The 27,975-nt window shown below is 40.5% G+C and overlaps 1 protein-coding gene across 1 annotated transcript; it reads right to left on the reverse strand.

Moving 5' to 3' along the window:
- Positions 1-1,240: 1,240 nt before the first annotated feature.
- Positions 1,241-14,374, reverse strand: LOC147449214 (laccase-4-like). The gene is made up of 8 exons (XM_086521755.1): positions 14,251-14,374; positions 13,646-13,794; positions 11,715-11,866; positions 6,122-6,366; positions 5,385-5,513; positions 4,019-4,620; positions 2,562-2,925; positions 1,241-1,663 (listed from the first exon to the last, which is right to left on the reverse strand). The coding sequence occupies exons 2-8, from the start codon at positions 13,769-13,771 to the stop codon at positions 1,533-1,535; spliced, it is 1,749 nt and encodes a 582-aa protein (XP_086377881.1). The 5' UTR covers positions 13,772-13,794; positions 14,251-14,374; the 3' UTR covers positions 1,241-1,532.
- Positions 14,375-27,975: the final 13,601 nt, after the last annotated feature.

A 27,975-nucleotide genomic window follows, 5' to 3' on the forward strand; every position in this document is an offset into this window, starting at 1 on the left:
CTTCTAAGCATGATGGTTACTAAATATGGATAGTGACATCACCATTACCTTATTGAAGCATTAAGGCATCATTCCGTTTACCCTTTAATTTGTGCTTTAGCCGATTGCTAGGTAATTTTGCAATTTTGGATTGCGGAATGTTTTTGGTTTTCCAACGCAAGCCTCATTGAAGAAGTGAGATAGGCATATATCTCACTTATTGAAGAAGTGAGAGGCATATATTTTATCATTGTTTATATCAAATGGACCTACCTTTATATGCGAAGCGCTGAAATTTTCTTTGCTTTATTTGTTTTTAGAGTGCAAAGGACTCCCTGAACATTTATTGTGCCATTTGATGCTGTCTTGTTTTAGAATGCCTACTTTAGTCTTTAGTGCTTCTGGGTTGAAGTACTTGAGTAATGTCGTAGGCCTAATCGACTTGCAATGGGCCCTAAGACGCCGTCCATCTACCCAACGCTTTTTTGTAGGATCTTCACCTTCAAAGCCAGCTCCATAAAATCATTCAAAGTTCAATTTTTTGTAGAATACTCCTCAAGTATGGTTTTCACCTTCAAAGTTAGCTCCATAAAATCATTTTTTCCAAGCCTTGCTAGTGGGCCCCTCTTTCCCCCTCTCAATTCTCTTTGCTCCCTAGGTTTTGCTTTTAAATTCATTATTTGCTCTTAGACTAGCAAACCATGGAGACACCTCACCTTTATTTTGGCTTGTTAACAAGCTCTACGATTGCTTGACCAAAGGTCATCGGAATGGTGGTTGGGTCCATTTGTTTTGTTTTCATAGGCCCTTCACATGGTTTTTAGGGTGCGCACTTGAAAAATCATTTTCAAAACCTTACACAATTCCTTTTCAAGAGTTTGCAAGAGGGAATTTCAAAATTTTGAGCTAATTTTTTAGTACTTTGTATTATTTTTGTCAAAATTTAGGCGGGAATTTGTCCTTTTTCTTGCGCTTAAGCGGCCTTCTTAAATTTTAAAGTAGCATGATTGTAAGTTGAGGTACACTTTTCTCAAACACCGTTGGTTGCTCTCTCTCTCTCTCTCTCTCTCTCTCTCTCCCGCACGCGCACACGACCTCTCAACCGTATGTTAGCAAGACATCATGAGAATTCACCTTGTTTCAATGCAGACAAAATCTTTACTAGTATAAAAATTACTATATAACATTATTGGAAAGAGATTAGAAACTTCAAGGCACAATCTTCTTATTAGGAGCAAAAACCTTATAATAAGGCGAGGACAAGTTTAAGCATATTTATTTACATATATATAAAAGTTGAACAGCTTTACATCATCAAGAATAGCTGGCCCACTTGTCTTCTTGATAAACTCTTTTGAACAAAAAATCCAAATGTGACAATTGAATTGATTAATTGAAAACTTGTGGCAAATAATATTCCACTTGATGATCCATATTGTCTAGAGAAGGTCCCAATCACCTTTTTTCTCTACTTATAAGCTATCCTTTCAAACCTTCAAACTTTGACAAATCAACATCTGTTTGATGTTGCATAAATTTCCATTCGATGATGCTTAGCAAGGTGGCATATTTGACGGAGGCGGCGGTAGCGTTTCATTCTTTCCTTTGCCATTCCTCACTATGAATGCCATACTCATTCCCCAAGCTGTATGCAAGTCAAGGTGGCAATGCATAAACCATACACCTGATTTTCAAACACAGTAAGCTCACTCAGTCTTTCTGTTTTGAACATTTAAATATGTCAATCAAAAAATCAAATTATACAAAATGTATCATGCTAGCTTCATAGAATAGTCTATTCAAGGAAGAACAAACAAATGACATGTAATATGTGCATGTTTTGGCTCATTGCATTTGTGTGTGCATATGTGAACATATAAACACACACACACACACACACACACACACACACACACACACACACACACACACACACACACACACAGGATCTATGGATGAAAATTGCAAATTGTGTGTCGGCAAAGATTACAACCGTGATCACAATGTGAACTTGAAGTGAACTAGTAGGTGTAACCTCCGGTGAATGTGAGCTTGTTGAGAACTTGCTTGTGAAGTAATGTAAATAAGTGAACTCTGCAAATTATGTGCAATGCATTTTGGTGGTGTGAATTGAATGTGAACTCGGTGTAGACTTGAAGTGAGCTCGATGTGAACTAGGATCAGGGCATGCGAAAGCTACTCAATATAATGCTATCATCTCCCATCCTCAACAAATTGCTTGCGCTAGCGTAGTGGTAAAGCATTGACGGCGAGATTAGGGCATTGTGAGGTCAAACCTTGCCCAACCTTTCCTCCCAGACGATCAGACGGTCTAAGCTCAATGACAATCTCGGACCGTAGATCCCCTCCAAAAAGGAGGTGTCAAATAGTATCATGGCACACGAGTGCACACACATGCACACACTAATGTACACACACAAGGACTTATGGAGTGATGTTGATGAAAGACACATGCACATTCATATTTATGTAGAACTATCATCATTGTGTGTGTGTGTGTATGTGAGAGAGAGAGAGAGAGAGAGAGAGAGAGAGAGAGAGAGAGAGAGAGAGAGAGAGACCTGGGTTGGTGGTAGTGAATCGAACTGCAGCCCAACCTCCAGAAGGGACAGCAACAGTGTTGCGAGAAGGGGGATTTTGGAGGTTGAAGGTGGAGGGGTGCAAAGAAGCATTGTAGTTGCCAAAGCCTTCACCCACTATAAAGAAGTTTTGGCCATGCAAATGAATAGGATGGCTTTCATATCCCAAGGAGTGTGTATCTTGGAATACAATTTGCACACTTTTTCCAAATTCTAGCACCTTCACCTTGGTGCCCAATGTGGACACCGCAATCTCGCTTGCTGCTATGCCCGTATAGTTGAATACATAAGGCGGAAAATCCGGGAAGTCTTCCTCATATGTATTATTTAGATGATTGTAATATGCCTGCATTTTATTCACTTTCTTAGCATTTCATTAACTTGGGAGTTCACATTCCACACAAGCAAGATGGCTTCCTAAAACAAAAAGAGAGTGAAAAAATCATGAGGTTGAGTTTAAGTGGACTTATATAAAGTGATGGCATTCTAATATAATAGAATGCAAGAAAGGTCAAGCCATGTGAGGCTGTGAAATGAAAGGTGAAATAAAAACAAACAAAAAAACACACACACACACACACACAATAATATATATATAAATGCAAGGTGATTGATGAAGGTTCATTTTGATATTCTAAAAGAATAGAATGCAAGAAAGGTCAAGCCATTTCAGGTTGTGAAATGAAAGGTGAAATAAAAAGACCCATTCGATGTATTAAAACCAGAAGAACATTCAAGGTAAGCCCCTATCATCATTAAAAACATTGAAAGTATGCCTAACTCAACTCTCCTCTCACTGTAAGGCATCTTTTAGAAAGCCAAAAAACTATCTCTCTTGTTTTCTATAGGCTCTAGAAGGATGAGTCTATGTATGAAGCTTCATGTTATTACCCGTGTATGAGCACTCCTGGTTCCCATTTTTTCTTCTTAGGGTATTCCTAGTCAGAATTCTACACACACACACACACACACACACACACACATATGTGTGTGTGATTTTTTGGTGTATTAGTAACACTATGTCAGAAAAATTCTTGGTAATTGGTTTATAAGGGTCTCAAAAAATGGTTGCTTTTGATTTGAAACAATTCAAATAGAGTAACTTTTCTTCTATATAACCAAAATTTTAGGGGTTTTGGGTATCTAACATGAGATGGTGACAAAACCAACATTTACACCAAAGAGCCGGTAGTAGCTTAGGGTAGGCTATTGCATGAGAATATGGAGTTTATAAAAAAATGCGTAAATAATATCATTCTACAAATTTATATAAAAGATAACAAGCTACATGCACTATTACCAACATTTCACATGGGATTACAATTGGCTTTCAAAAAATTTCTAATGACACATTCGTTTTCCATTTTAAGGCATATTATATCAAGATAAAACCCTACATAAGATAAAGCAAAGCGTGTGAGCATGTTGAGATTTAATACCTGCAACAAAGAAATCTGAGGAAGAACAAGGGTTTGATTGTTGATGCTAGCAGAAAGGCGTTGGTTGGGGAATGGTTGCGCCAAGCAGGTAGCACAAGGTTGCAAAGCATAGCTAACAGTGTAGAAAAGGTCATAGTCAATTTTGGTGGGGATGCTATAATAGTAGTATCCTTTGGAATAAGATTGGCCTTTAAGAGATTTGGTGAAGTTGGCAACAAAGACGACGTCATCAAAAGATGGGAAAGAAGGTAGCACTAGTTCAGGAAATGAGATATTAGCAGGTAGGGATGAATTGTAAGTGAGGATTGCTGTTGCCGCGGTTTCTGGGAATGGTACATTTCTTGTGTTACTATTTGGAGAAAAGACTGAGCAAGCCATATAATAATTCCCTACTGGTTGATTTGCTTTTATTAATACATTGGTTGTTTGTCCTGGAGAAAGCACCACCACATCCCTCTCCAATGGTTGCAAATATTCTGCATCTGCCTCCACTACGGTTAGGGTATGATTTGCAACCGCGAAGTAAAGTTGAAAATTGAGGGCCGCATTCACTAATCTAAGCATGTATGTCTCCCCCTTGTTCACTGGAAACACTTGGGTCACTACACAAAGCATACAAAATATACAAAATTATGTAACATATGGAAAAGAAACAGTTGGCAACAATATGTAGATGCTTTAAAGTGCATTTAGCACAATGTCATTATTGGAAATGCTTTTTAGCTCATAGTAGTCTAGAACTGTTGAATCATTCTTTGTCTAGGTCTTAGTGTCATATAGCATTTTGCACCATAGATGTCCTTTGGGCAAGCAAGTAATTGTAATATCCTTGAGTCAGGTAGACTTGCTTGTGATGTGGAATTGCCAAACAATGTCAATATGCAACAATGCTGATACTCTCTATATCACATACATCTGTGTGCACGCATACCCACCTCAAAAGATGTAAGTGTCACCTATGAGTTCAAATGGAGTGGTTTTTAAATTGCAGAGATATAAATTTTAAATATAACACAGGGTTAATTAAAAAATGAAAAAAAAGTTACATGTTTATGAAAGAAAAGGTGTCTTTTAATTCATGGTAAAGTGTGTGTAAAGAGGGGTTTTATAAATGCCTCTGGAAAGCAAGTGCTATGTATATTTTTGAAAGGTAAACCTCCCCAGAGACACACACACACACACACACATACTTTTTTTCTTTATAATTGTTTTTAACTAATAATTTAGCAATTTCTTGTGAAGTGATAATCAATATATAGTAGTTAAGCTATCTTCATAGAATTGCATTAAGAAGGAAAGAAAAGTACAAGAAATTAAAGTTAGAGCTGAAGAAGGTGGACAAGAACTTTATTGATCCTCAACTTACAATGTTGTGAGCAATTATAAAGTGCCCCCGGGTAGCCATTGATTGTCAGTGCATCGGGAATGCTATATCCTCTACCTCCTTGCAAAGCTTGAGCAAGTACATCTTCGACGTCTTCATTCCACCACTCGCCTACAAAGCAAAAAGGACCATTAGCTAGCTTTGAAAAATATGGAAAGCCTACTTTTTGCGGTTACCTTAGATCATCACAATCACTAATGTGGATGTTGTAAAAATACACTTAATTACATGATTAATTTCAACATTAAAAATAAGCCAATCCCAGTAACAGCCAAGCCTTTGTTGTGTTGAGACAAGAAAGAGACTTCTTCACTCATGCAAAAAGCCCAACAACAAAAAACACAAACATAACTTTTGACTCTTGTCATTGCCACCGTGAGTTTGCACTTAGGGTAATGCACATGAGTGAATCTCTCTCTCTCTCTCTCTCTCTCTCTCTCTCACACACACACACACACACACACACACACACACACACACACACACACACATGTGACAAACGAGTATACGCATGCATGCGCACACACGTAGACCATAGCTCGATGCATGGCATACTTATAAACATAATCTATAGAGGAAATTACCATATCTGAATACATATATGCATGATGACAATGGACACATAAAGGGAAGAAGTAATCTTTCACGGATTGAACATCTTTTTTGTAGATATAAACTCATATAAGGATAAAAAATGTGTATAAGAATCTAGAAATTACCTAGAATCACTGTGTACTCATGAGAGGGCTTAACAAAAGGATAACGGGTCTTATGGCGAGGACGAATGATGATGGCACCGTGTAGAGTGGCACGTAGCCAACTAATGTGCGCATGCCAAAATAGGGTTCCTCTTTGATCCACAATTTGAAATTCAGAGATGAAAGATTGACCGGTTTGAATGGGGCACTGTGTTATCTGGGCCACTCCATCTGCCCAAGCACTTAGAACTTGGCGAACACCATGCCTTCAATAAACAGAATGTAACAAAAGTCAAAATTAGGCCATGCTTTAACAAGAGATGATCAATTTGCTAATCAATCTTATGAAGTGATCAAACCTGTGGGGATCCACATTAAAATATGTAATTGTAGCACGTGAATTCATTAAGTGAGTTTTTTAATTTCAAGAAAGTTATAGGTTTACATCAGTAGGAGTTATTTTAAAAATCACATTTGAAAAAAAATCTGCAGGTTTTAAAAGAAGAAGAGCCATTTATTTCATGAAAATATGCATGTGAAGAGAAGTTATTTAGGCCGGGTTCACAGTGGGCGGCGGAAGCCAGTGTCTTTCCCTCGGCTCTAGCTACAGGTATGGTTGTAATTGCCCGGGATTTTTCCCTCAACTTCAGCCACAAATATGGTTATAATTCTTTTTCCCTCAGCTTCAACCATAGATATTAATTGTGTATCATATACATTGTTCGAGTGGCATTCTTCATGGGCTTGAAGTGGATCTCGCTCTTCAATACGATTGCCATTTTCTTGGGCTGAATATCCTAGATTGAGAATGGTGAGGCAAGTTAATAGATCTTCTTCATCTCAAGTGTTATGCATGTCTTCTAATTTTTAATGTCGAAGATGATAGCTCAAAGAAACCTGCATTGCTATAAAAAAACCCTTTTTTACCATTTATTTTCCAAGCAACCTAATTGCCCAGTTGGGATTTACAAAAAAGTTGAGGCTATGTATTGGGGTATATAACTATGATGTTGATATTTTGACTCGAAAAATTAAGGTAAATGAAATTATAAACCTAATTATATAACTCTGCAGCTACATACAGTCCGCCCCCGCACAATTGGTGCCTACAGAAGTTCAATCGCCATATGTCGATAGAGAGAGTTGATGCGAAGGTACCATAATACCATATAATTGTTGTAAAGTGAAAATGAATTGGCAAACACCTGATCTACCCAAGGCCAATTTACTTTAGTTTATTTTGTAACCAGACATTGTATTAGATCCACTAAGATTGTATCCTCATCGGCCGTTTTGGCCTTTTGAAGACGGTTAAGCTCCACCAAGTTTGTATCAATTTTCTCTCATCAGTCATTTTCGCTCGTTGCTTGCTATGGCCAGTGTGCCCTGTGGCCATGACGACATTGAGCACTGCAAGAGAGAGAGAGAGAGAGAGAGAGAGAGAGAGAGAGAGAGCCGGCCATATTAGTTCTCTGTAATCTTATGAGACCTCTTGTGTGGAGAGAGAGAGAGAGAGAGAGAGAGAGAGAGAGTGTGTGTGTGTGTGTGTGTGTGTGTGTGAGAGAGAGAGAGAGAGAGAGAGAGAGAGAGAGAGAGAGAGAGAGAGAGGTTATTTGCTTTATACACTGATTTTCAATTTGCATATATATTTATAACCCTATTTCTTTAGATGCATTTTAAATAACATAAATGGTAGGCCATTCAAATTTCTAATTAACTTTATCTATTCTCTCCTTTCTTGTTCAAGGCTAGGGTATAATGTAGGGTAGAAGGCTATAGCAAGTTGAACTTATCCCTGAAAGGTGAGGAATCAAGTGCGTCTTAAAACAAAGGAATCTTTCAATGCTTTTCGTGCCTTTGCAAGCCCACTACATATTAAAGACAATAATCAAATTCACGTCAATTTACTTCTCCACAATTTTTTTCCAAGGGATGGGAGGGGGTTTAACACATAATTGCCATCCCTGTTTCCCGTCTATAATGAACTTAAATGGAGGTGCAACTTCTTGGGAGGTCACCCATACCTTTATTGTTTTGTGTGTGTGTGTGTGAGTGAGAGAGAGAGAGAGACTCACATGAGTGAGTGATGCTATATTAAGTAACTCAAACAATTACAAGATTGGCTCTGCTCACAATCCGAGCCAGGGCATCCATAGGATCAGGAGGATACGAGGGGGGAGGGGGGTTCCAAAATTCACACAAAGGACCTAAGCTATCCCTTGCTTACTGACATCACATTGACGACCCAATTTCATTCACCCGGGCCCTTGCTTTTACCAAATGAAGCGACCAGTTCTTTACTTTCTTGCATGATCTCCAAGAAGCAGGCACAAGAGAGATAGTTCTCAAAGACCCGACCATTCCTAGCCTTCCAAAATTTGCTTGAAATATGAGAATTTGACAATTTGTGTACAAATCGGCAACACTTGGCTTTTCATTCCCCTACTGCCAAGGATCAAGTCTTCCAAATTTGCTTGAAATAAAAAAATATGACAATTTGTGTACAAATTAGAAGCACTTGTAGTTTCATCCCCTTATTGTTCTTATGCATGTGCATGATGGGGACCCCAAAACCTAAGTTGTTAGGACCTAGCCAATTTATGCAATCCTTAATAGATAGACACCACATAAGGTAAGGGGGCCAATATTAGAGCGGCTCCCAACTGTAGTGCGTATCACCCCTAATAATAACACATTCCAGAACAATATCGTGCGGTTATAGTAGGCCAATTGGTACGCCACTTGATCGTGAGTTCAAAAATGTGTTTCCACTAGCCTCGCGTGCCACACTATTTTATTGTTCTACTTTTGCACAACAGGTGTGCACTCGCAGCAAAGGTAAGAGGAGATCATTTTGTGGGTGGTTTATCACATAGGAGCAAAGGTGGAAACGCATACAGCTTGGCCCGTTGGAAAAGGATCCGATCGCTTTCAGTATCATGCCATAGTATTGGCCCCTCCACCGCATAGGTCAAAGGTTGGGCTTGATCTATCAACCACTACCTTGATCCAAACTTGAGACTTCTGCTATCTTTTGTTTTTATTATCCTCCTCCTAAGGTCTAGCGGTCTCTGAAAGAATTCAGAACCATACTCCCATTGAGAAGGGATCCTCCCCTTTACAAAGAACGTACACAAGGTAGTAAGCCTCTTTTCTTCATGGCATCATCTCTAGAAAGTATTCCCATAGCATGTAGGAAAACAATAACAACACCATGGTTGGATACCAATTGAAGTTACATGGGGGAGAAATTTCCCACGTTTGAAACACCAGATATAGCCAATCTATGAAATCCTTTATAGTTACGCACTGCTTATAGGTCACGAGTTGGGCTTACCCCAATGCTTACCTCTCTCTTCTTTGAGATGGCCTATTAAGGAAATTATGTGGGGGGGTTTGGAGGGGTGGGCGGGGAGTTGGTTCGGTAGGGTAGCATTGCTCGTTGAGTGGACATAGTAGACACTAAGAATTGATGAGTTAGAATAATAAAAGCAAGTACGACAGGTTTGGGTAAAGAAATCCATCATGGACACCAAGCCGAAGCAGATATGTCCAAAGTAACCCTCTCAATAAATGAATATAGAGAAGATATCATGATCAAGCAATGGTGTTACAATAGAATTTGTGGAGTCTAATAATGTCCATTCAAGGACTTGGTGCTACCCATTGTTGGAGTCAAGGGCAAGCTCAACATTTAGAAATCATCAGGAACCTCACACTATTGTTTAGATGGCGAGCACTATTATGTACCACATTGAGCTTATCGGTATTCTTTGTCATAAAATCTAATATCTAAACAACCCAAATGATTTTCTCATATTAAACTGATCATTTAATGTGGGAGAATAAATGGAAACAAGGGTTAAGATATAGACATGTGCTTATAGATCTATCTCAACACGGGGCCAATGGTAAAGGGGCTCAAATAAGAGATGGTCTATCAAAGAGCAAGGCTAGCCAATGGAGCATAAGACCTTAGGGTTAACTTTATTGAAGAATTCCAATAATGAGTGTAAAAGTCCTTTGACCTTAGGTAAGCTAGGGTTGTGCTTGAAGTGGGAACCCGGCCCAAGCTTAAGGTGCTTGAGGTACTTGTCATGCTTGATGACTAAGGTTCTTGAGGTGCTTGATGATTGAGGTGCTTGACATGCTTGAGATGTTAGGGATGTACTTGAGGTGAGAACCCGGCTCAAGCTTGAAGTGCTTAAGGGCCAAGCTTGTGGTGGGAACTAGACCTAAGTTTGAGGGGCTTGAGGTGTTAAAAATTAAAGATCTAATCCCTACAAGGAGGGGGCGAGCCCTACATGAGGGGGGATGAGAGAGAACACCCACACACTCACACAAGGCCTACTTGGTACAAAGAAAGCAAAGGGGACACTTGTCAAGTTCCTCCTCATGTTGCCCTCATGGTGTGCCTGAAGCCTATTGGTTGGCCACCCAAGGGTCCAATGATAGCTTAGGAGTAATTAATTGTCTTTGCATTTATCAAGTCCTCTCTCTCAAAAGGGAAAGGGGGACACTTGTCCCCAAGGCTACCCTTGTTGCTTGTAATGCCTCCTTGTGATTGGCTAGGCCTGGAGGGGTCCAATGAGCTTCAAGCATGAGCTACAAGGGGGGGGTCGACCAAAGCAAGCTAGGGGGTTTCTTAGGGGGTATACACTCCCACACACATTCACACACACTCTCATTATGCAATGTGCAAAGTGCAAGAGCTCCCTCTCGTTCTCCAAGTAAGTAGAGGTTGAGAGCCTACACCAACACTCTTGGCTATGGAGTGCAAATCCAACCAAGAGCAATGCTGCAATGCTTAAGCTTGCCATCTTCTCCTTCTTCATTACTATGCTATTATGTATGCTAGCAAGAAGAGTTATGATAAGTGAGGAACTAATTCTTTCTCCTATGAAATGTTTCTTCTTCCTCGTCCCTACCCTCATTCTCCGCTAGCTCTCTCTACCTTCGAAGGTGTTTGAGGTCTTTGAACCGAGGCTTGGGATAGTTAAATCTTTCTTCAAAGTTTATGTTATGTTTGTGATGCATGAAGCTTTCCATCTTCATTGCATCACCTAGGTCACAAGGAACACAAAGATTGTATTGTAACAAGTCTCCATTAATGGGAGAAATCATAATACAAATGCCTATGGGAGGGGGGACTGGCTCCACATAAATCCGGTCAATTGTTGTCATGTTCTCTAAATTCTCTCTCTTGCAAAAGTATTGTTCATGCCAAGTTAACTAATTGCTATGCCTACGTTGTTATCTTCAATTATGTTCACCCGCTATGCTCACAAAGTAATTTCTCAAAAGTACTCTCATTAATTTTCGCTACTCTCAAGTTAATACACCAATTCCATTACATTCTTTGAGGCTAGTACGCAAATAGTATGCTCAATTAAAACAAGATGTAGCATGGCAATAGGTCTTCAAGTTAATACGCCAATTCCATTACATTCTTTGAGGCTAGTACGCAAATAGTATGCTCAATTAAAAGAAGATGTAGCATGACAATAGGTCTTCATGGATAAAACATGAACATAGAACCTTAATTTTTACTCTTTAGATGAAGATAAATTTAGCAATAGAATCCTAAGAAAATGGCAGCTTAGTTAGTAATTACCAATGGATTGTCACATTGTGAGATACTAGGTTGGTAATATTCACAATGAGGTGGTCTCCTTCTCTCACTCGCACGGTTGGGCCGGGAAACATGCCATTTACTGCTATTAATGATTTGTTGTGGCAAAGGCGTGACACATTTAGGTAGTCGATCTGATGCAAACAAAGCAAGCACATTATTTAGAGTTTAGCAAATAAAGGACACATTTTTTCATCTAGTGTGAATGTTTTACATATTACTAAAAAGTCTATATATAATTACTACATGGAAATATAGCATATATGTTTAATATTTGTGATATAGAGACATAGCTCTAGAGACATAGAAAGAGAAGACTCTATTCAAATAGTAGAAAACCAAATCTATTCCCAAATCTTTAACAAAAATGAAAATATTGTAAATGTAACTAGTGTATGCACCCTTCTCTCTCTCTCTCTCTCTCTCTCTCTCTCTCTCTCTCTCTCTCTCTCTCTTACCCAAGACCTGTAATGAAGAACAAAAATTGAACAAGCTATCAAAACTTAAGATGCAAATATTCTTTATCCATAATCAGGTGGTGACATTGTGTGTTTAAGAGTCCAACAGATAATGAGAGGATATTTTTCATGCTTTTTGGCAAGCTTCCAGATTAGGTTGTTGGTGTTCTCGTCCCTCTGTTTATTCAGTCCTCTGCTGCGGGGAGCCTCTTTGAGATACTCAACTCAATTTGTGATGCCTAGATTTCAACCTCAGTCATGGGAAAATCTAAGCACATGATCTTTGTTTGTAGTCAAAAAGTCTATTTGCAGCTTGTGAGACCCTCTAGATAGTGAGCATGGCAAGATAAGGCGGTGATGTGATGGAATGACATAGACTAAGTGATGGTGGTGGCATGTTGCTCAAGAGACAATGTGCTAGGAATATACATGGATAATGGTGCCACCTCTTGTTGAAGAAGCAATGTGATAGAGGTAGTGCGATATTGCTAGTTTTGTGATTGAAGTGCCGTTGATTGTTGCATAGACAATATGATAGCCCGAGGTATTCACTAAGGGTTACCTTGTGAATGTACAATATGGGGGTTTTGCTAGGCAAAATGGATAGATTTTATATAGTGGAGACCAGCATATAGAGGTAAATAAGGTGCACAGGTAACATCTCCCTAGTACTACTAGTGAATCCCCAAGGTATGATAGGGGTAGTGTGATTGCGATATCAATTGCCAATGGTGACGATTTTGTATGGTGAGGATGTGCATGTTGACGATACATAATGATCGAGATAGTGGTTGGTGCAAAAGGACTACTTCATTGTGTTCTTATGGAGAACTTGTTGTAGATTGTATGTCCATCTAATATCAAACCAAGTATGTAGAAATCGAGCTTGAGTCTATGACCCACGCAAATGGTTATAATTCACAGGTCAAGACTGGTGGGATAGATCTTTGATGTCAGGCTTGGGGTTGTTCCTACAACAGTAAAAAGTTGTCTTCTCTCTTCTTCTCTTCCAGCACCGTTGTGCAGTGTTGATATCAAGCTAGACTAATGCTTGAAATAGAGCCTGGTTGGCCTAGAAGCACCCACATGGGCCTGGGCCTATACACACCTACTCAAGCATTCTACCGGATACAAAGGGCGTCTCTCTCTCTCTCTCTCTCTCTCTCTCTCACACACACACACACACACACACACACACACACACACACCCTGCTCAAGCATTCTACCGGGTACAAAGGGCGTCTCTCTCTCTCTCTCTCTCTCTCTCTCTCTCTCTCTCTCTCTCTCTCTCTCACACACACACACACACACACACACACACACACACTCAAAGAAGGCAACGTGCTCTGCTTTACTTGCACCCTAATGCAGCTGCAAATGATCGTACTAATGGGCCTTCTTCAGACTTCATAATAATGAGAACAAGCGACAGCAAGAAGTAGAGAGGGCCCTTACAACAAAATTGACGCGTTGATGGTCTGCCATCGTTGCAGAGAACTGCAGCGCCATCCAAATCAGCAGCGCTTGGCTTATCACAGCCCGCCCTTGTCTTGCAGACTGCGTCCTCATGATCGCGACCATTCCCTTTCAATTACTAGCTTTCTCTGCCCACAATAGAGGCACCCAAGAATCAAACCATCTACAATTGCCGCACTTGTCCCTTTGTAATCAAGCTCATCAACTAAGCAAAACTTGCGTATTCCATGAATATCAAGCTAAAAACTAGGTATAGTCAAAGGTTGTCAAGCTATTTAAGCTAATTGCATCCTTTTAATAACAAGGAATTGTAATATATTTGTGGCTAACATAATCATATACTTATTACTATAGTAGATGAAAATCGAGTTACGACACTGCGATGTTGCTATGCGCAAACACCCACAAAGTGGTCAATATGATTACAGACAACAACAGTGCAAAACATTGCACAACATTCAACCACAAAATGTCCAATGTGTCAATGGTTTGGACTATCAACATAAAAAGCACTTGAATGGAAGTCTATCTACATAGGCTACATGACTTTATTGATACACACAAGGAATGTGCTTCTTGCTTACCAAGTCATCCTACAATTCAAATGGTGAAAAGCCTAGCCACCTCTCCTCTACTCTCCCCTTTTTCTTCTCTTTTACACTAATGTATGCATAGTAGCCAATCATCACACTTTGATTCCCTAGTGCCCTTAAAGACAAGTAGTAAAAATGAGTTCTCCTTTCGCTTTGCACAATTTTAACAAGTGTACCATTTGCTTTATGGCAACTTTAACTAGTCAATGACACCTCTCCCTCCCTCCCATCCTCATCCACCACAACACTCTAAACCCCATTATGATTGCAACATGAAGGCTATTTAATATTGCCAATCCATCTTATGTCTACAACTTAGGAGCTCATTACTACTTCCATTCCTAAAAGTCATCCCCCTACTATCATCCTGGCAAAAATGTGTTTTTATTACAATCAGATGGGACTCACTAAGAGTTATTGTATCGTGAGCGCGACCTGGTTTATACAAGGGAGAAAAAAATCGTTTCACGAAGAATGATCCCACATATATAAGTAAAAAGGGGATATTTGGCACACACTGGGGATGTTCCCTGATTATTAGTAGTGAATCCCCCAAGGTATCAATAACGCCTTTGTTATGTTGTACAAGCTTGCAAGTTTCATGGTCTTTATCGCTTTAAATGTTATGCATCTTTTCGAATGAGGGTCTCATCGTCTAGATCATAAACGTCTAAGTTGTCGATGGTGATTATTACGATCATGCAAGTGTCTTAGCATATCAACATGGGAGCTCTATAATTTTTGTACATCAAAAGTCGAGGGAGATATAGAACTAGTCACTATAGTAAATTTGAGGTGTCAAGGGGATCAAAGCTGGACTTGAACACTACACCTCTCTGCTCCCATGCACGCACATTTAATATTATCCCATATTTTGCAAAGAGCTACATGGGAACGCCCTCACAAAAGTAATAACCGAAGAAGTGGCAAAAGATAAGGCTTTACACTAACTTGATACTAATCTTATGGCTTGATTTGCACGTGGTGTTTTCAGACAAAATTGGCCCCACAATGAGGAATAAGTGGTCATTGCCAAGGAGGCCAACAAAACAAGGGACTCAAAAAGGCATATGGAGGAACTAGGTGTGTGTGAAAAGATATCTAATCTACCAAAGAATACTCCCGTGTGGCATAATTGGTGAGTAAGAAAACACACTTCAAGCTTAGGTTGTTAGTGGGGTCGTGGGTCAAGAACATGATAACATACCTTTGGATTGCCTATGGGATATCAAAATTTATAATTTCAAATCACCATAACTTTTAATGAAGTTGCAAAGCATCCAAAAGAGTGTGAACAAACCCAAATTGATGCCACTAAATCTCTATAATTTTGTTTTCGAAGTCGAGTAGGGCACGCTCGGCCGCTCCCCTCATACACCAAAAAAGTATAAAAGAAGAACGACCAGGACTAGGCACCAAGAAATCGAAGGCATACGCTTTTGTCTATAATCTCTATAATCATTTGTTGGACTACATAAGGAGTCCTTAGTAAAGCATTGGTTTTTTGGTGCAATTGCGGACCATTGGATAAAGTTTACTGATTAGTGCCACATGGAAAAAAACTTTCTTTTTCAATATCCTTTTTTTGGCAAAAGTAGATCACTCCCACTTGTCCGTGTAGTCATCAACTTTTTCTAAGGGCTAAAGTCCCTCTACTCCCTACACCAAGGCACCATACACATTATATTTTTAATGCTACTTTTGTAGAACACTTGGACATACCGCATTGTGTGAGAACTTAGTTGTAAGGTGCTTGGATAGTGTCCTCAAGGTTGAGAGTTCAAGTACCAATGAGTCCTTGTAGGATCAAGCCAACAAGGGGGAAGAGTGGAGTACATGTCTTGATTGATAAAAGCAAATAATGCATCAAAATTAAGCATTGAGTGGTTTATTACTTGTAAATTGGCTATTTAATTGTAATACATTGGGTGGTTTATTACTTGTAAATTGGCCATTTAATTGTACGTAGAGCCTCTTTTACAAACTCATTATCTGTAGTTTTGATGAAATAGACACATCTTCTTTTATTTGACCTTCTGAATGGGTGCTTATTTTGCACGCTTTTATATGTAGATAATGTGTAAAATAAGGATTTTCAACATCCTCACAAATTAACTTGCTCTTTGTTTGAACATGGGTGCTATGCTTTACAAATGTATATGTAAGCAAATTGGTAGGGTCGATGATTTGGTATTTTCACAAAATCACAATCACCTTAGTTGCTTTGCTAAGATACAATTTTGATGACTATAATTACCCATGGTACCTATAGAGAAGGGAAATTTTTTTGTGGAGGATGTGATACTATCTAACAAGTTAACTATCATGTAGGGACTTCTTTTTTGCATTTTGTAGGAGCCAATACAGAGAAATAAACATACATGCTTGATGTGATGTGCTTAGTGACACCACCAATGAAGTAGAGCACATCAAAACCCTTTGATGCAAAGCTCTAGTCTGTAGCTTGTGCATGCCGCCCTACCATCAACCACCGCATTAACATGTGACACCCTTCAGTTCTTGATTGCAAAAAGAGCTAGAAAATGCTAGTATCATCGGCCATAGTAGAGTATAATCACTTTGATTTTGTTAGCTAAGTATGGAAGGTGGACATCTTTAGTTGCTCAATGATCTGAATGCATTAACTTTCCAATCTGAACTCGTAAAGTAACAAAGGATGCAGGCATGTCCTAAATGCAGCTTACAAACCTGCTATAGCTTCACAAGAAGATTTAGAAATTTTCTCATGTAGGAAAATAGTCTTTTTCAGTGTTTTTCATACAATGCATAACATCTTGAGCTTCTGCTCGAGAGGCACCGCATACCTAGCTAGGTACAATTGGGGGCAAGGGACCGCCGACCCCCCCACCGGGCCAGCGGTCCCTTGCCCCCAATCGTACCTAGCTAGGTATACGGTGCCTCCCTCATAGAAGCTCATGATGTTGACGTAAGTCACAATGTGGGAATTATTGTGAGAATTTATCCAAAACTTCTTGTGCTTAATGCATCTGCTTTTTTGATGTCTATCTTTGCAGGCTACGACTAGCTACTTATCACACTCTCTTTTTGGCCCTCTTCCCTGATTACAATATACATAGAATTTCAATCTCTCTCTCTCTCTCTCTCTCTCTCTCATCTTGCGTGTATACATCCCATTGCTATTTCTCTCTTTATCTTTGTAGTGGTCACGATCTGTATATTCTCTCTCTCTCTCTCTCTCTACAGATACACATAATCATTCTCTTTGTTCAAATGGTCTCTCTTGATTAATTACATCTTGCATACGCATGCACAATGCACACATATAACCGCACACACATGTTTTCGGTCTTAAGAGCTCCTGATCATGCCCCGCATTGATCAATCCCAATAATGTAGCGAGGATGCAGATGATCCCCGCGCAATCCCACTTGCCACCTGGCCTCCTCTCCCTCACATACATATGCATCCTCCACGTCTCTCAACAAGAAAGAACCGTTGCAAAGTAACAAATATAAATATAAATAAATAAATATATATATATATATATATATATAGAGTGAGAGAGAGAGAGAGAGTAACATTTAATGCACTAGTAACTTGTGTGTAGCGGAAAATGATAACATAGTGAGCATTCCATTAAGAATAAGTTCCTAATGAACATAGAAAGAGTACTTCATTGGAGGAAGCAACGTAGCAATTTACACCTAGCTAGTTTGGCATAGACAATACTTGAAAAGAGAGAGAAATAGATATGCTAGTTTGGCATAGACAACTGGGCTAGGAGCCTACCATGTGTCCATTCTTCCCTTTGGGGAGAGCTTGGGAGTGTGTGTGTGTGTGTGTGTTTCTCTCTCATTCCCTATCATTAGGGCTCACCCCCTCTTTCCTAGGGATGTGGGAAGGCTTTTTAGTCTTCCCATAACCGTCCAATTTCCCCCCACCTTTGGCCATTGGACTTTTTAATTAGTTTTTGGAACTTTAGCCTATGGAAGTTTTAATGGAGCCGAACCTTAGGTATATTAAGCTCCTGTGCGCGTATGTCGCACGTGTCAATGCAAGGAACTTGCTAATACACTGTGTGCGAGCCACAAATGGCTCCAAGCACACAACAAGCTTAAACTAGTAAGCTCAAAGATGGTGATGGTGTGTCACTCACCGCTCTACGCTTGCTTTTGTGGAGGATTCCTCGCCGCGAAGAAGAGGGAGACGCGCTACGCTGTGCTCAACCGCTTCGCCGCCGTCGTGCTGCCGCAATGCTCGATCGCACTCTCTCTCTCTCTCTCTCTCTCTCTCTCTCTCTCTCTCTCTCTCTCTCTCTCTCTCTCACGCATTCACACACACACAAGGAGATGAAGAAGAAGAAGATGGAGATGGAGCAAGAGTACTCTTCAATTGCACAAATGAGAGAATGAGTGAATTTTAGGTTTAGTTGACTTTTATATGAGCTCGCCCCATTCACACTTGGGCGCCCCTGCTTAGCCAACTAATCCCTTGAATGTTCTAGTTAGATTGCGCCTCTCATCGGCAATCACTCTTACCCTTTTCCTATTGGACCGACAAGCCCGGTACGTGACTCTAAATAATACAGAGTTCGTCGTAGGTGATAGGGTGTCCGTGAGCCGTGAGGGTTAACATGTCCACCTTCCTGATGTAGATTCCGTCCTCAGAAGCTATTGAGTTGAAGCTCGTTCATCGAGGTGGAAGAGCATTTGAGATGAATGTCCTTAGCCTTCTTCAGTCACTACAAAATCAAACAACATTGGCACAATAATTGCATTCTCATATACACTTAAAAAGCATATGCAGTTGTAGGGAGACAAATTGATTGGTAGCATAAATCTAAACCATTTTTTAGCAATAAACATTAAATTGCAATATAATCAAACGCATAAACAGTTGGGAAGGTAAAAAACTAAACAAGTTCGGGGTCGCTAATTCAACGGTCGAAAGGCACTAAAGATCGACTATTAATACCATGGGTAAGCTTCTTAATTTTCTCTGGTCAATTAAGTTGTTTAATTGCGAGAGCCAAGTATTTCATGTTCGAGGGCTGACTAGAGGCTATACCTAGAAGACCTTGTAGTTAAGCTACGATAAAAGGAATTTCTCATGAAATCATTGCCTAACTGATTACCTTTTCTTTGACCCCCCAAAGTCTTTTCATAGTGATTCAATTTTGATATGTGTGCTTATTTTGTATGCCTTGGGTTTTTTGCTTTTCAAGGAAAAGCGCCCACACTGAAAACATCTAGGGCTCTAGTACCATAGGCGATACATGTGAGTGAAGTACCCAATCAAGATGAGATTTCTCTTCCAGCTTAAGATTTTACAGTGTGGCACTTTGATTTCTTGTTTGTTCGTTTTCAGCATTTTAATTTTGTAACTTTGGGGGGTCATATAACTCTGTTACACCTCCCCAGGCTCATCACACTAGTAAACTCCCTTTATAATACTTAAGCTAAAGGTAATAGGGACTAAGCCCACTATAAAGCCCTAGTACATTTCACACAATGCTGCCTAAATCGGATTAAGAACCTAAGTAACCATTAATTATTAGGAAGGCATTCCCCATGGTATTAAGAGAAGATCTCTAACACCTAGCTTGGCCAAACTAGCTTAGTCGAACTGCTTGATTTTCAATCTCCTCTGTAGGGTTTGGATAAGTTCCTATCTTCTTCTTGGATCCCTGCCATTGTGGCTCATGAAGATCTTCCTTGTTGGTTTCTATCTTAGTGGTTATTTTGGTCTCCATGGTTTCACCTGAATCAGAATCTTCTTCAGCGTCGTTCATATATACGGGGTCGTCGCCAGTCCCTATGTTGGTCTTTGAACTGGGGTCTGACTTCGCAACTTTTTACGATCTCTTTCTTCGTGTTTTCTTCTTTTTTTGAGATTGGACAATTGATGCCGTGTCTCTTTCCTCAAGAATATAATTTTGTTTTTGGAGCATTGATCGTGTGAGTACGTTTACTGGTACCACAAGTGTACTTTGTGATGGCTCCTCGGTAACTTCAATCAAATTTAATGGCGTGATCTTCGGTGCATGTGGATTATTTGGACATTGGGCAATCAAATGATCTATGCCACATCGATTACACATGAGTATCGGCATTGTAGACGTGCTCGCTTGATTGGTTTGCATTAGTGTGGCATTCTTTTGTAGCCTAATAGGACACTCGGCTACACGATGTGGACCTCCACACTCATAACATTGAAGAGGTGGTCTCTTAGCAGTGTAATTGATATTTTGGCCTCTCGCAAGAGCAGCTACTTGATATACAGGTTTGACTTGTCCCCAATAGTCCTCCATGTAGTATTGTGGACTTTCTTCAAGCACATCCATCGCATAGGCAATATTAGGATCTATATCTTCCTCACAGCCTTCCAAACAAGCAATAGATGACTCACAACCCACTTATTCATAGAAGTGATTCTCGGATGTGGTGGTTGCGGTCCTAGCACTGGAGGTGGTAAGGGTGTTGTTTGGACAACATTTTGGGCCCTAGGGACCATGTGTTGTGCTGTTTGTTCAAGAGGTGGGGCACTCGAGGTGTGTCTGTCCATGATAAGGTTGGTCTATTGGCCATCGTGCGCTTAAATACTATGCAATCCTTAGCTTGATGACCATACCTTCCACAGGCATTGCAGTTCCCATTGCATTTTACTCTAAAAGTAGGGTATTCACTGGTACTATGCGGTCCATAGCATACTAGGCACCATTGCTGCTCCCTTCTTGGATACATATGATTGTTTTGCGGAGCACGATTGTCTCTAAGACTCTCTTGAATAGCCTTGGTGAAATCTGCTAAAGTCATCTCAGATATATTTGGCTCTTTAGCAATAGGCTTTAGGGTCATTGGCTGATGCCCTGATGCTTGCGAGCTAATAGATTTAGGCTCAACAGACACTCTTTCTCCTTGAATCATTAAATTATCCTTCAATTGGATGGCATTGGTGGTTACTACTTCCCAAGTAGTGATACCTCTAATGACTAGGCCATTGTACATACCCTCATGTTGTAATCCCCGAATGAATCTATCTAGCAATTGGGTATTGTAAAAGCCCTCACACCTCTCCTTGAAATACACACGTAGAGGAAAATAAACCCATAGACTAAGTGAGGGGCCAGAGCACCCTCACCTTATATAGTGCCTCCTGGCATGTTCAAGGTGAAGACACCTATGATCAAGTACTCAGTAGCTATTGCCTCCCAAGCCGTCTCTATGGCCACTCCTGCTTACATATGGGGAGTTGAGAGGGAGAGAGACCCGTGTAGGGGGTATCATACACATTGCAGTGTAGTTAACTGAGAGAGACAGAGCCAACGGACGTGAGGTTTAAGGCAATGAAAGCAACTACCCGAAAAAATCCCCCAAGGGGTGGGTTCCCATGGGGTGTTTGGGAGGAGGAGGGTTATGTTAGAAAATAAGACGCAGCTAAATAGATAATTGAGTAGATTACTTAATGGAGAGAGACAGATTTATATACACGAGATTATAGAGTAGAGAGAGAGAGAGAGAGAGAGAGAGTACACACGATATACGTGGTTCACCCAATGTGGGCTACGTCCACGGGAAAGCAGCCACTCAATGGCTTTAGTACTTCAAAACAAGAAGTAGTTTACAAAGGGATTATACCCTTAATGGAGCTCCCGCCTTGCTTCACTCTCACCACCTCACACTCACCTTGTTGCATCAACTTCACACTATGAAATGTGTGCAGAAATGGCCTCCTTTTATAGGCCAAAAGGGCTGCCCTCTCTTATGAGAGGCAGCCATGTGTAGCCGCCCTTGTGCGAATAAGTCCAAATCGGACCCTCCAATCCGCCCATGTGTGGCCGCCCTTGAGAAGACAAGTCCGCTTTTGATTTCGGCCACCGGCCATTGAATTCGGCCACCGGCCACCGGCCATTGACTTTCGACCATCGGCCACCGGCCATTGACTTCCGACCACCGGCCATCGGGCATTGACTACCGGCCACCGGCCAACCGACCGGTTGTTTTCCGACCACTTTCCGGCCGCCGTCCGGCCATAATATTCCGGCAAAAAAAAAAGTCTCAGGGGCCTCCGCCCCCGAGGCCTTTAAAGTTGCCCCTGATTCTTGTCCGTGAAAATTTTGGTTTCCGGTGAGTGATTTTCCTTCACGCATGATGGCTTCTCCTCATAATGGGGGCCTTACAAATGTGCGCTTTTACCACAGAAAATTACAAGGGTAAATCAGGCTCCATACTTAACAATCTCCCACTTGGAGACTGATCTCCAAACCAAACCTGTGACTGCTTTCCATTCTGGCTTCTTATCCTTGAATGCCGATTGAAGATGAGAAAAAGCTCAACTTCTCCTTGTTGACCACCTTTGTAAACATGTCTGCAGGATTTTCACTTGTATGCACCTTTCCTAGCTTTAGTTGTCCCTCTTCCAAAAGAGTGCGTATGAAGTGATATCTCACTTCAATGTGCTTTGTCCTTGAATGAAAGGCTGAGTTCTTCGCAAGATGGATAGCGCTTTGGCTATCATTGTACAAGACACAATTGTCTTGTTTGAATCCAAGCTCTTCTAAGAATCTGTGAAGCCACAGAATTTCTTTGCTTGCCTCTGTCATTGCTACATACTCTGCTTCCGTGGTAGAAAGTGAAACCACTTTCTGCAGCTTTGAAGCCCAGCTTACTGCTGTGCCTCCAACCGTGAACACATAGCCAGTAGTGCTCCTTCGAGTATCTTTGTCACCTACCATATCTGCATCAGCATACCCTTCTAGAAAAATATCAGTTCCTCCAAAATACAAAGCATTTGTTGTTGTCCCTTTTAGATACCTAAGTATCCACTTCACAGCTTGCCAATGCTCTTTACCTGGGTTGTCTATGAACCTACTCACAACTCCCACTGCATGTGCAATGTCTGGCCTTGTCCAGACCATAGCATACATTAGAGAACCTACCACTGCAGCATATGGAACTTTAGACATATAGGCTATCTCCTCTTGTGTCTTTGGACACATATCCTTCGTTAGTTTAAAATGACCAGCCAAAGGTGTAGAAACTGGTTTTGCATTTTGCATTGCAAGCCTTTCTAGTACCTTCTTGATGTAATCTTCTTGAGATAGCTTTATTGTCTTCTTCGTCCTGTCCCTTGATATTTTCATACCAAGTATCCTCTTTGCAGCACCTAAATCTTTCATTGAAAAAGATTTGGATAGCTCTTCTTTTAGGTCTTTGATGTCCAGCATGTTAGCACTTGCAATCAACATGTCATCAACATACAACATTAGGATGATGAATTCAAATTTCCCATCTCCCAAATTCTCCGTGTAGACGCAGTGATCCAAGTTGCATCTTGTAAATCCATGATCCAACATCCATCGATCAAACTTCAAGTACCATTGTCTTGATGCTTGCTTTAAACCATACAAGCTCTTCTTTAATCTGCAAACCATTTTCTCCTTACCTTTTACTTCATACCCCTTTGGTTGAAGCATGTAGATTTCCTCCTCTAAGTCACCGTGAGGGAATGCCGTATTTACATCCATTTGCTCGAGATTTAGATCATGAGCAGCCACAAGGCTTAAGACAAGCCTAATTGAGTTCATTTTTACAACAGGAGAAAATATTTCATTGAAGTCAATACCTTTCTTTTGAGAAAAACCTTTTACCACAAGCCTAGACTTGTACCTTTTCTTCCCACCTTCTTCTTCCTTTAGCTTGTACACCCATTTGTTTTGAAGTGCCCACTAGCTTACCTTTAGGCAACTCAACCAACTCCCATGTTTGGTTGCGATGTAGTGAGTCCATCTCCACTTGCATGCTCTTCGTCCATTCTTCTTTGGATTCATGTTGCATAGCTTCTTCATATGATTCTGGATCTCTAGAATCTGAGATCAAGAGATGGTTGAAGGAAGGAACAAACCTTTCTGGAGGTCTACTTGCTCTTGTAGATCTTCGGGGAATAGGTTGAGGCTCCTCATTTGGTTGACGTTGTTGCACATTGTCACCGTTTGCAGTCCTTGAGTCCTTACCGTCCTCAAGCTCCATGTACTCATCACCTGTTTCTTTTGTTTGTTTTCTTTCCAAGTAATCTTTATACATATTTTGTTCGTTAAAAATTACATCCCTACTCCTTAAGATTTTACCATCTTCAGGATTCCATAGGCGATACCCAAAGTCTCCTTCTCCATAGCCAATGAAGAAACACTTTTTGGACTTTGCATCTAGCTTTGATCTTAGGCTTCTATCTATGTGCATGAAAGCCTCACACCCAAACACTTTGAGAAATGCATAATTCACCGGTTTACCTGTCCATGCCTCTTCTGGAACTCCCCCATCCAATGCCGTTGAGGGTGAACGATTGGTTAAGTACACAAACGTACTTATAGCTTCCGCCCAAAGCTCAAGCGGTAGGCCTGCATGTAGCCGCATGCTTTGTGCTCGTTCCATGATTGTCCTGTTCATCCTTTCCGAAATCCCATTTTGTTGAGGTGTCCTTGGGGTTGTCCTTTGCCTCCGAATGCCATTGCTAGCACAAAAGCTTTCAAAAGCTTGGCTGCAATATTCGCCTCCATTGCCGGATCTGAGGCATTTAAGCTTGGTACCTGTTTCATTCTCCACAAAGGCTTTCCACCTTTGAAATATGGAAAATACATCGGATTTATTCTTCATGACATAAACCCATGTTTTTCTAGTCGCATCGTCTATGAATGTTACATAGTACAATGAGCCACCAAGTGATGGTGTACTTGCAGGACCCCAAACATCAGAATGAACCAACTCAAGTTTTTTATTTTTTCTTTCATTTCCTGATTTTTGAAATTTTACCCTCTTTTGTTTACCATAAACACAATCTTCACAGAACTCTAAGTCCACTTCTTTCAAACCTGGTAGAAGCTTCTTTGTTTGAAGGATTTTCATTCCTTTGGCACTCATATGCCCAAGTCGGTAGTGCCACACCGCACTGTCAACTTCTGTAGTTGTTGTACAAGCTGAAGGTTGCATGCTAACAGTACACAAGTAAAGTGTACCGACTTTCTCACCCTTGGCAACCACCAAAGATCCCTTTGAGATCTTCCACCGTTTGTTTCCGAATGCAATGTTGTGACCTTCATCGTCCAATTGTCCTGTAGAGATCAAATTTTTGCGAAGAGAAGGAACATGTCTAACATCTTTAAGCTTCCATTCATTTCCGTTAGCAATTTTGACAGAAACTATACCTTTGCCGACAATCTCACAAACTTCATCATCTCCCAAGTATACATACCCAAAATTACCTTTGGTGTAGTCTTGGAAATGTTGCTTGTGTGGTGTCGCATGGAATGAAGCCCCGGAATCTACTATCCAGGAATTAGACACATTGTCTAATGAGAGAATTAGAGCATCTTGCTCTACTTTACCTGCCACATTGGCCTCCGATGTTGGCTTGTTGTCTTGAGAATCTGTCTCCTTCTTCTTCTTGGACCAGCAATCCTTCTTGACGTGGCCCTTCTTGCCGCAGTTCCAACATTCAAGAACTGACTTTGTGCGTGACTTGCTCCGCCTTGAGCGATCACGACCCTTTTGGTTTTTGAACCTCTCCTTAGGCCTTCCTCTTGTTTCCACTGATAGTGCAGCACTTGATGATTCTCCTGTGCTTCTCCTTCACATTTCCTCGCTTAGGAGAACACCCACAACATCATCAAACTTAAGAGTACTTGTGCCAGAGATAGAATTACTTACAGCCATCACAAGGCTGTCCCAACTATCCGGTAGAGATGATAGTATAAGGAGAGCTCGCACTTCGTCATCGAAATTGATTTTCACTGATCGAAGTTGACTTATGTTTGTGTTAAAGTCATTTAGGTGTTCTGCAACTGAACCATTCTCTGCCATCTTTAGATTGAACAAGCGCTTCATAAGAAATACCTTATTGGATGCCGATGGTTTCTCGTAGAAGTCGTCAAGTGACTTCATCAAGTCCTCCGTGGTCTTCATCTCCGAAACATTGAAGGCCACCGTTGACGCCAAGCTTAACCGGATTGTTCTCAGTGCCTTTCGATCAAGGACAATCCATGCTTCATCTGCCATTGTTGCGGGCTTCTTCGCAAGACCGCCTAGTGGCAAATAGAGGTCCTTCTGGTAGAGATAGTCTTCAATCTGCATCTTCCAATGTTGGTAGTTTTTGCCGTTGAACTTCTCAATCTTGAGCTTCCCTTCCTCCGCCATAACTCCCACTCAATTCAAGGAATCCTTTCCTTGAGATAATTTAGCTACGAGCAAACCTTGCTCTGATACCAGTTGTTAGAAAATAAGACGTAGCTAAATAGATAATTGAGTAGATTACTTAATGGAGAGAGACAGATTTATATACACGAGATTATAGAGTAGAGAGAGAGAGAGAGTACACACGATATACGTGGTTCACCCAATGTGGGCTACGTCCACGGGAAAGCAGCCACTCAATGGCTTTAGTAAGCATCTACACGACGAGCTCTTTCCATAGATATGTTACATGATATACTTTTGCCCACTAGATTTTACATTTTATTTTGGGGGGAAATTTTTAATTCAAATAAAGTAGCTATTGTGCCTATTTTTTAATTAAAAACCCGTCCTTTGATTGTTTTCTTAATACTAAAGGTTTGACTCCCTTAAATTGCCAAATAAAGAGGCCCTCCTAGACTCCCTTCTCTTCATAATGTTTTGAAATATCACAAGTGCCTTCATAGGGGGAAGCTTTAAGTGGTGTGAATTCCTTCCCAAAAATCCTAGAGTGTACTGCATTTCAGGCCGTGTTTTTGCATATAAGAGTGGGACAATTGGAGCGTTTATCAAGTCCAACAATAAACCAGTTATGTGAAAGTCTTTGAAAATCCTCAACTAGTTGTGGTGTGATCCAAGAGCTGTTAGTAGATAGCCATCAAAAAGGTATATGTGAGATCTTTTGAAAGGAGGCATTTTTCAACCAGTTAATTTATGAGGTCTAGTAGGACTATCTTCTCAAGTTGGAGAGTACTGACAAGGTCAATTAAACACCTAACTAAAGCTGTTAGAGCAAGATATGGGTTTTTAGGAAAAGTGGGTATGTGATTAAGTCCTTTAGCAAGGATTTTCCTGATTGCAGTATTTTCAATGAAATCCAGATTACAAGTGCAGACATGTAAGCCATAAGTGTCAAAATCTTTGCACTATGAGATAAATTTATCACAATCACAAACATGCATAGTGTTGTGTCTTAAGAAATCATTACTATAGACCACTTTCTTAATGGGTTGTTGATACCTCCAACCAATAAGAAAGTTATCAAGTATCTCATAGTTTCAAAATAATCAGTCAAAACATTCACAAAAAAGTGTTTTAGGGTGTACCTAATCCAGAAGTACATTTTGAAAAAGACAATGTTCGTAGATAAACTTTTTGTTAGACGCCTTTTTGGTGAGGGATAAACTTTCACAAGGGCCAACAACAACCTGCACAATCATAAGTGATCGATCATAAGTCAAGAAGGTGCCTGATGGGGGTATTCCTTCCTCTTCCCCTAGTGAAGCTACGAGATTTTCCTCTAGAAAAATTAGATGAGGAGTTGAGAGTCAGGAATGAAGTGAAAGAATTGGGAGTGGCAAGAGAGTTGGGTCTCTTCAGTGAGGGGGAATCATCATCATCAGTGCAAGGTTTAAGAAGACTGGTGATAATCTTAACACCCTTGTAATTTGCATAGGTAGTTAGACAGGTCCCAGGTTCATCAACTTTCAATTCTTTGAGGATATCAAGC

The sequence above is a fragment of the Adiantum capillus-veneris genome, chromosome 10 (genome assembly GCF_014529385.1).
Source record: "Adiantum capillus-veneris isolate H3 chromosome 10, ASM1452938v2, whole genome shotgun sequence".
In the NCBI taxonomy this organism is placed as follows: Eukaryota; Viridiplantae; Streptophyta; class Polypodiopsida; order Polypodiales; family Pteridaceae; genus Adiantum; species Adiantum capillus-veneris.

What these genes read in the sequence shown, in the direction of transcription:
- LOC147449214 (XM_086521755.1), bottom strand. Translation starts at nt 13,771, where the DNA reads ATGGTCGCGATCATGAGGACGCAGTCTGCAAGACAAGGGCGGGCTGTG. An exon ending in TGAGTACACAGTGATTCTAG is followed by an intron (nt 5,514 to 6,121) that starts GTAATTTCTAGA and finishes TTTGCTTTGTAG; the next exon opens with GCGAGTGGTGGAATGAAGAC. An exon ending in ATTCACTACCACCAACCCAG is followed by an intron (nt 1,664 to 2,561) that starts GTCTCTCTCTCT and finishes TTTGAAAATCAG; the next exon opens with GTGTATGGTTTATGCATTGC.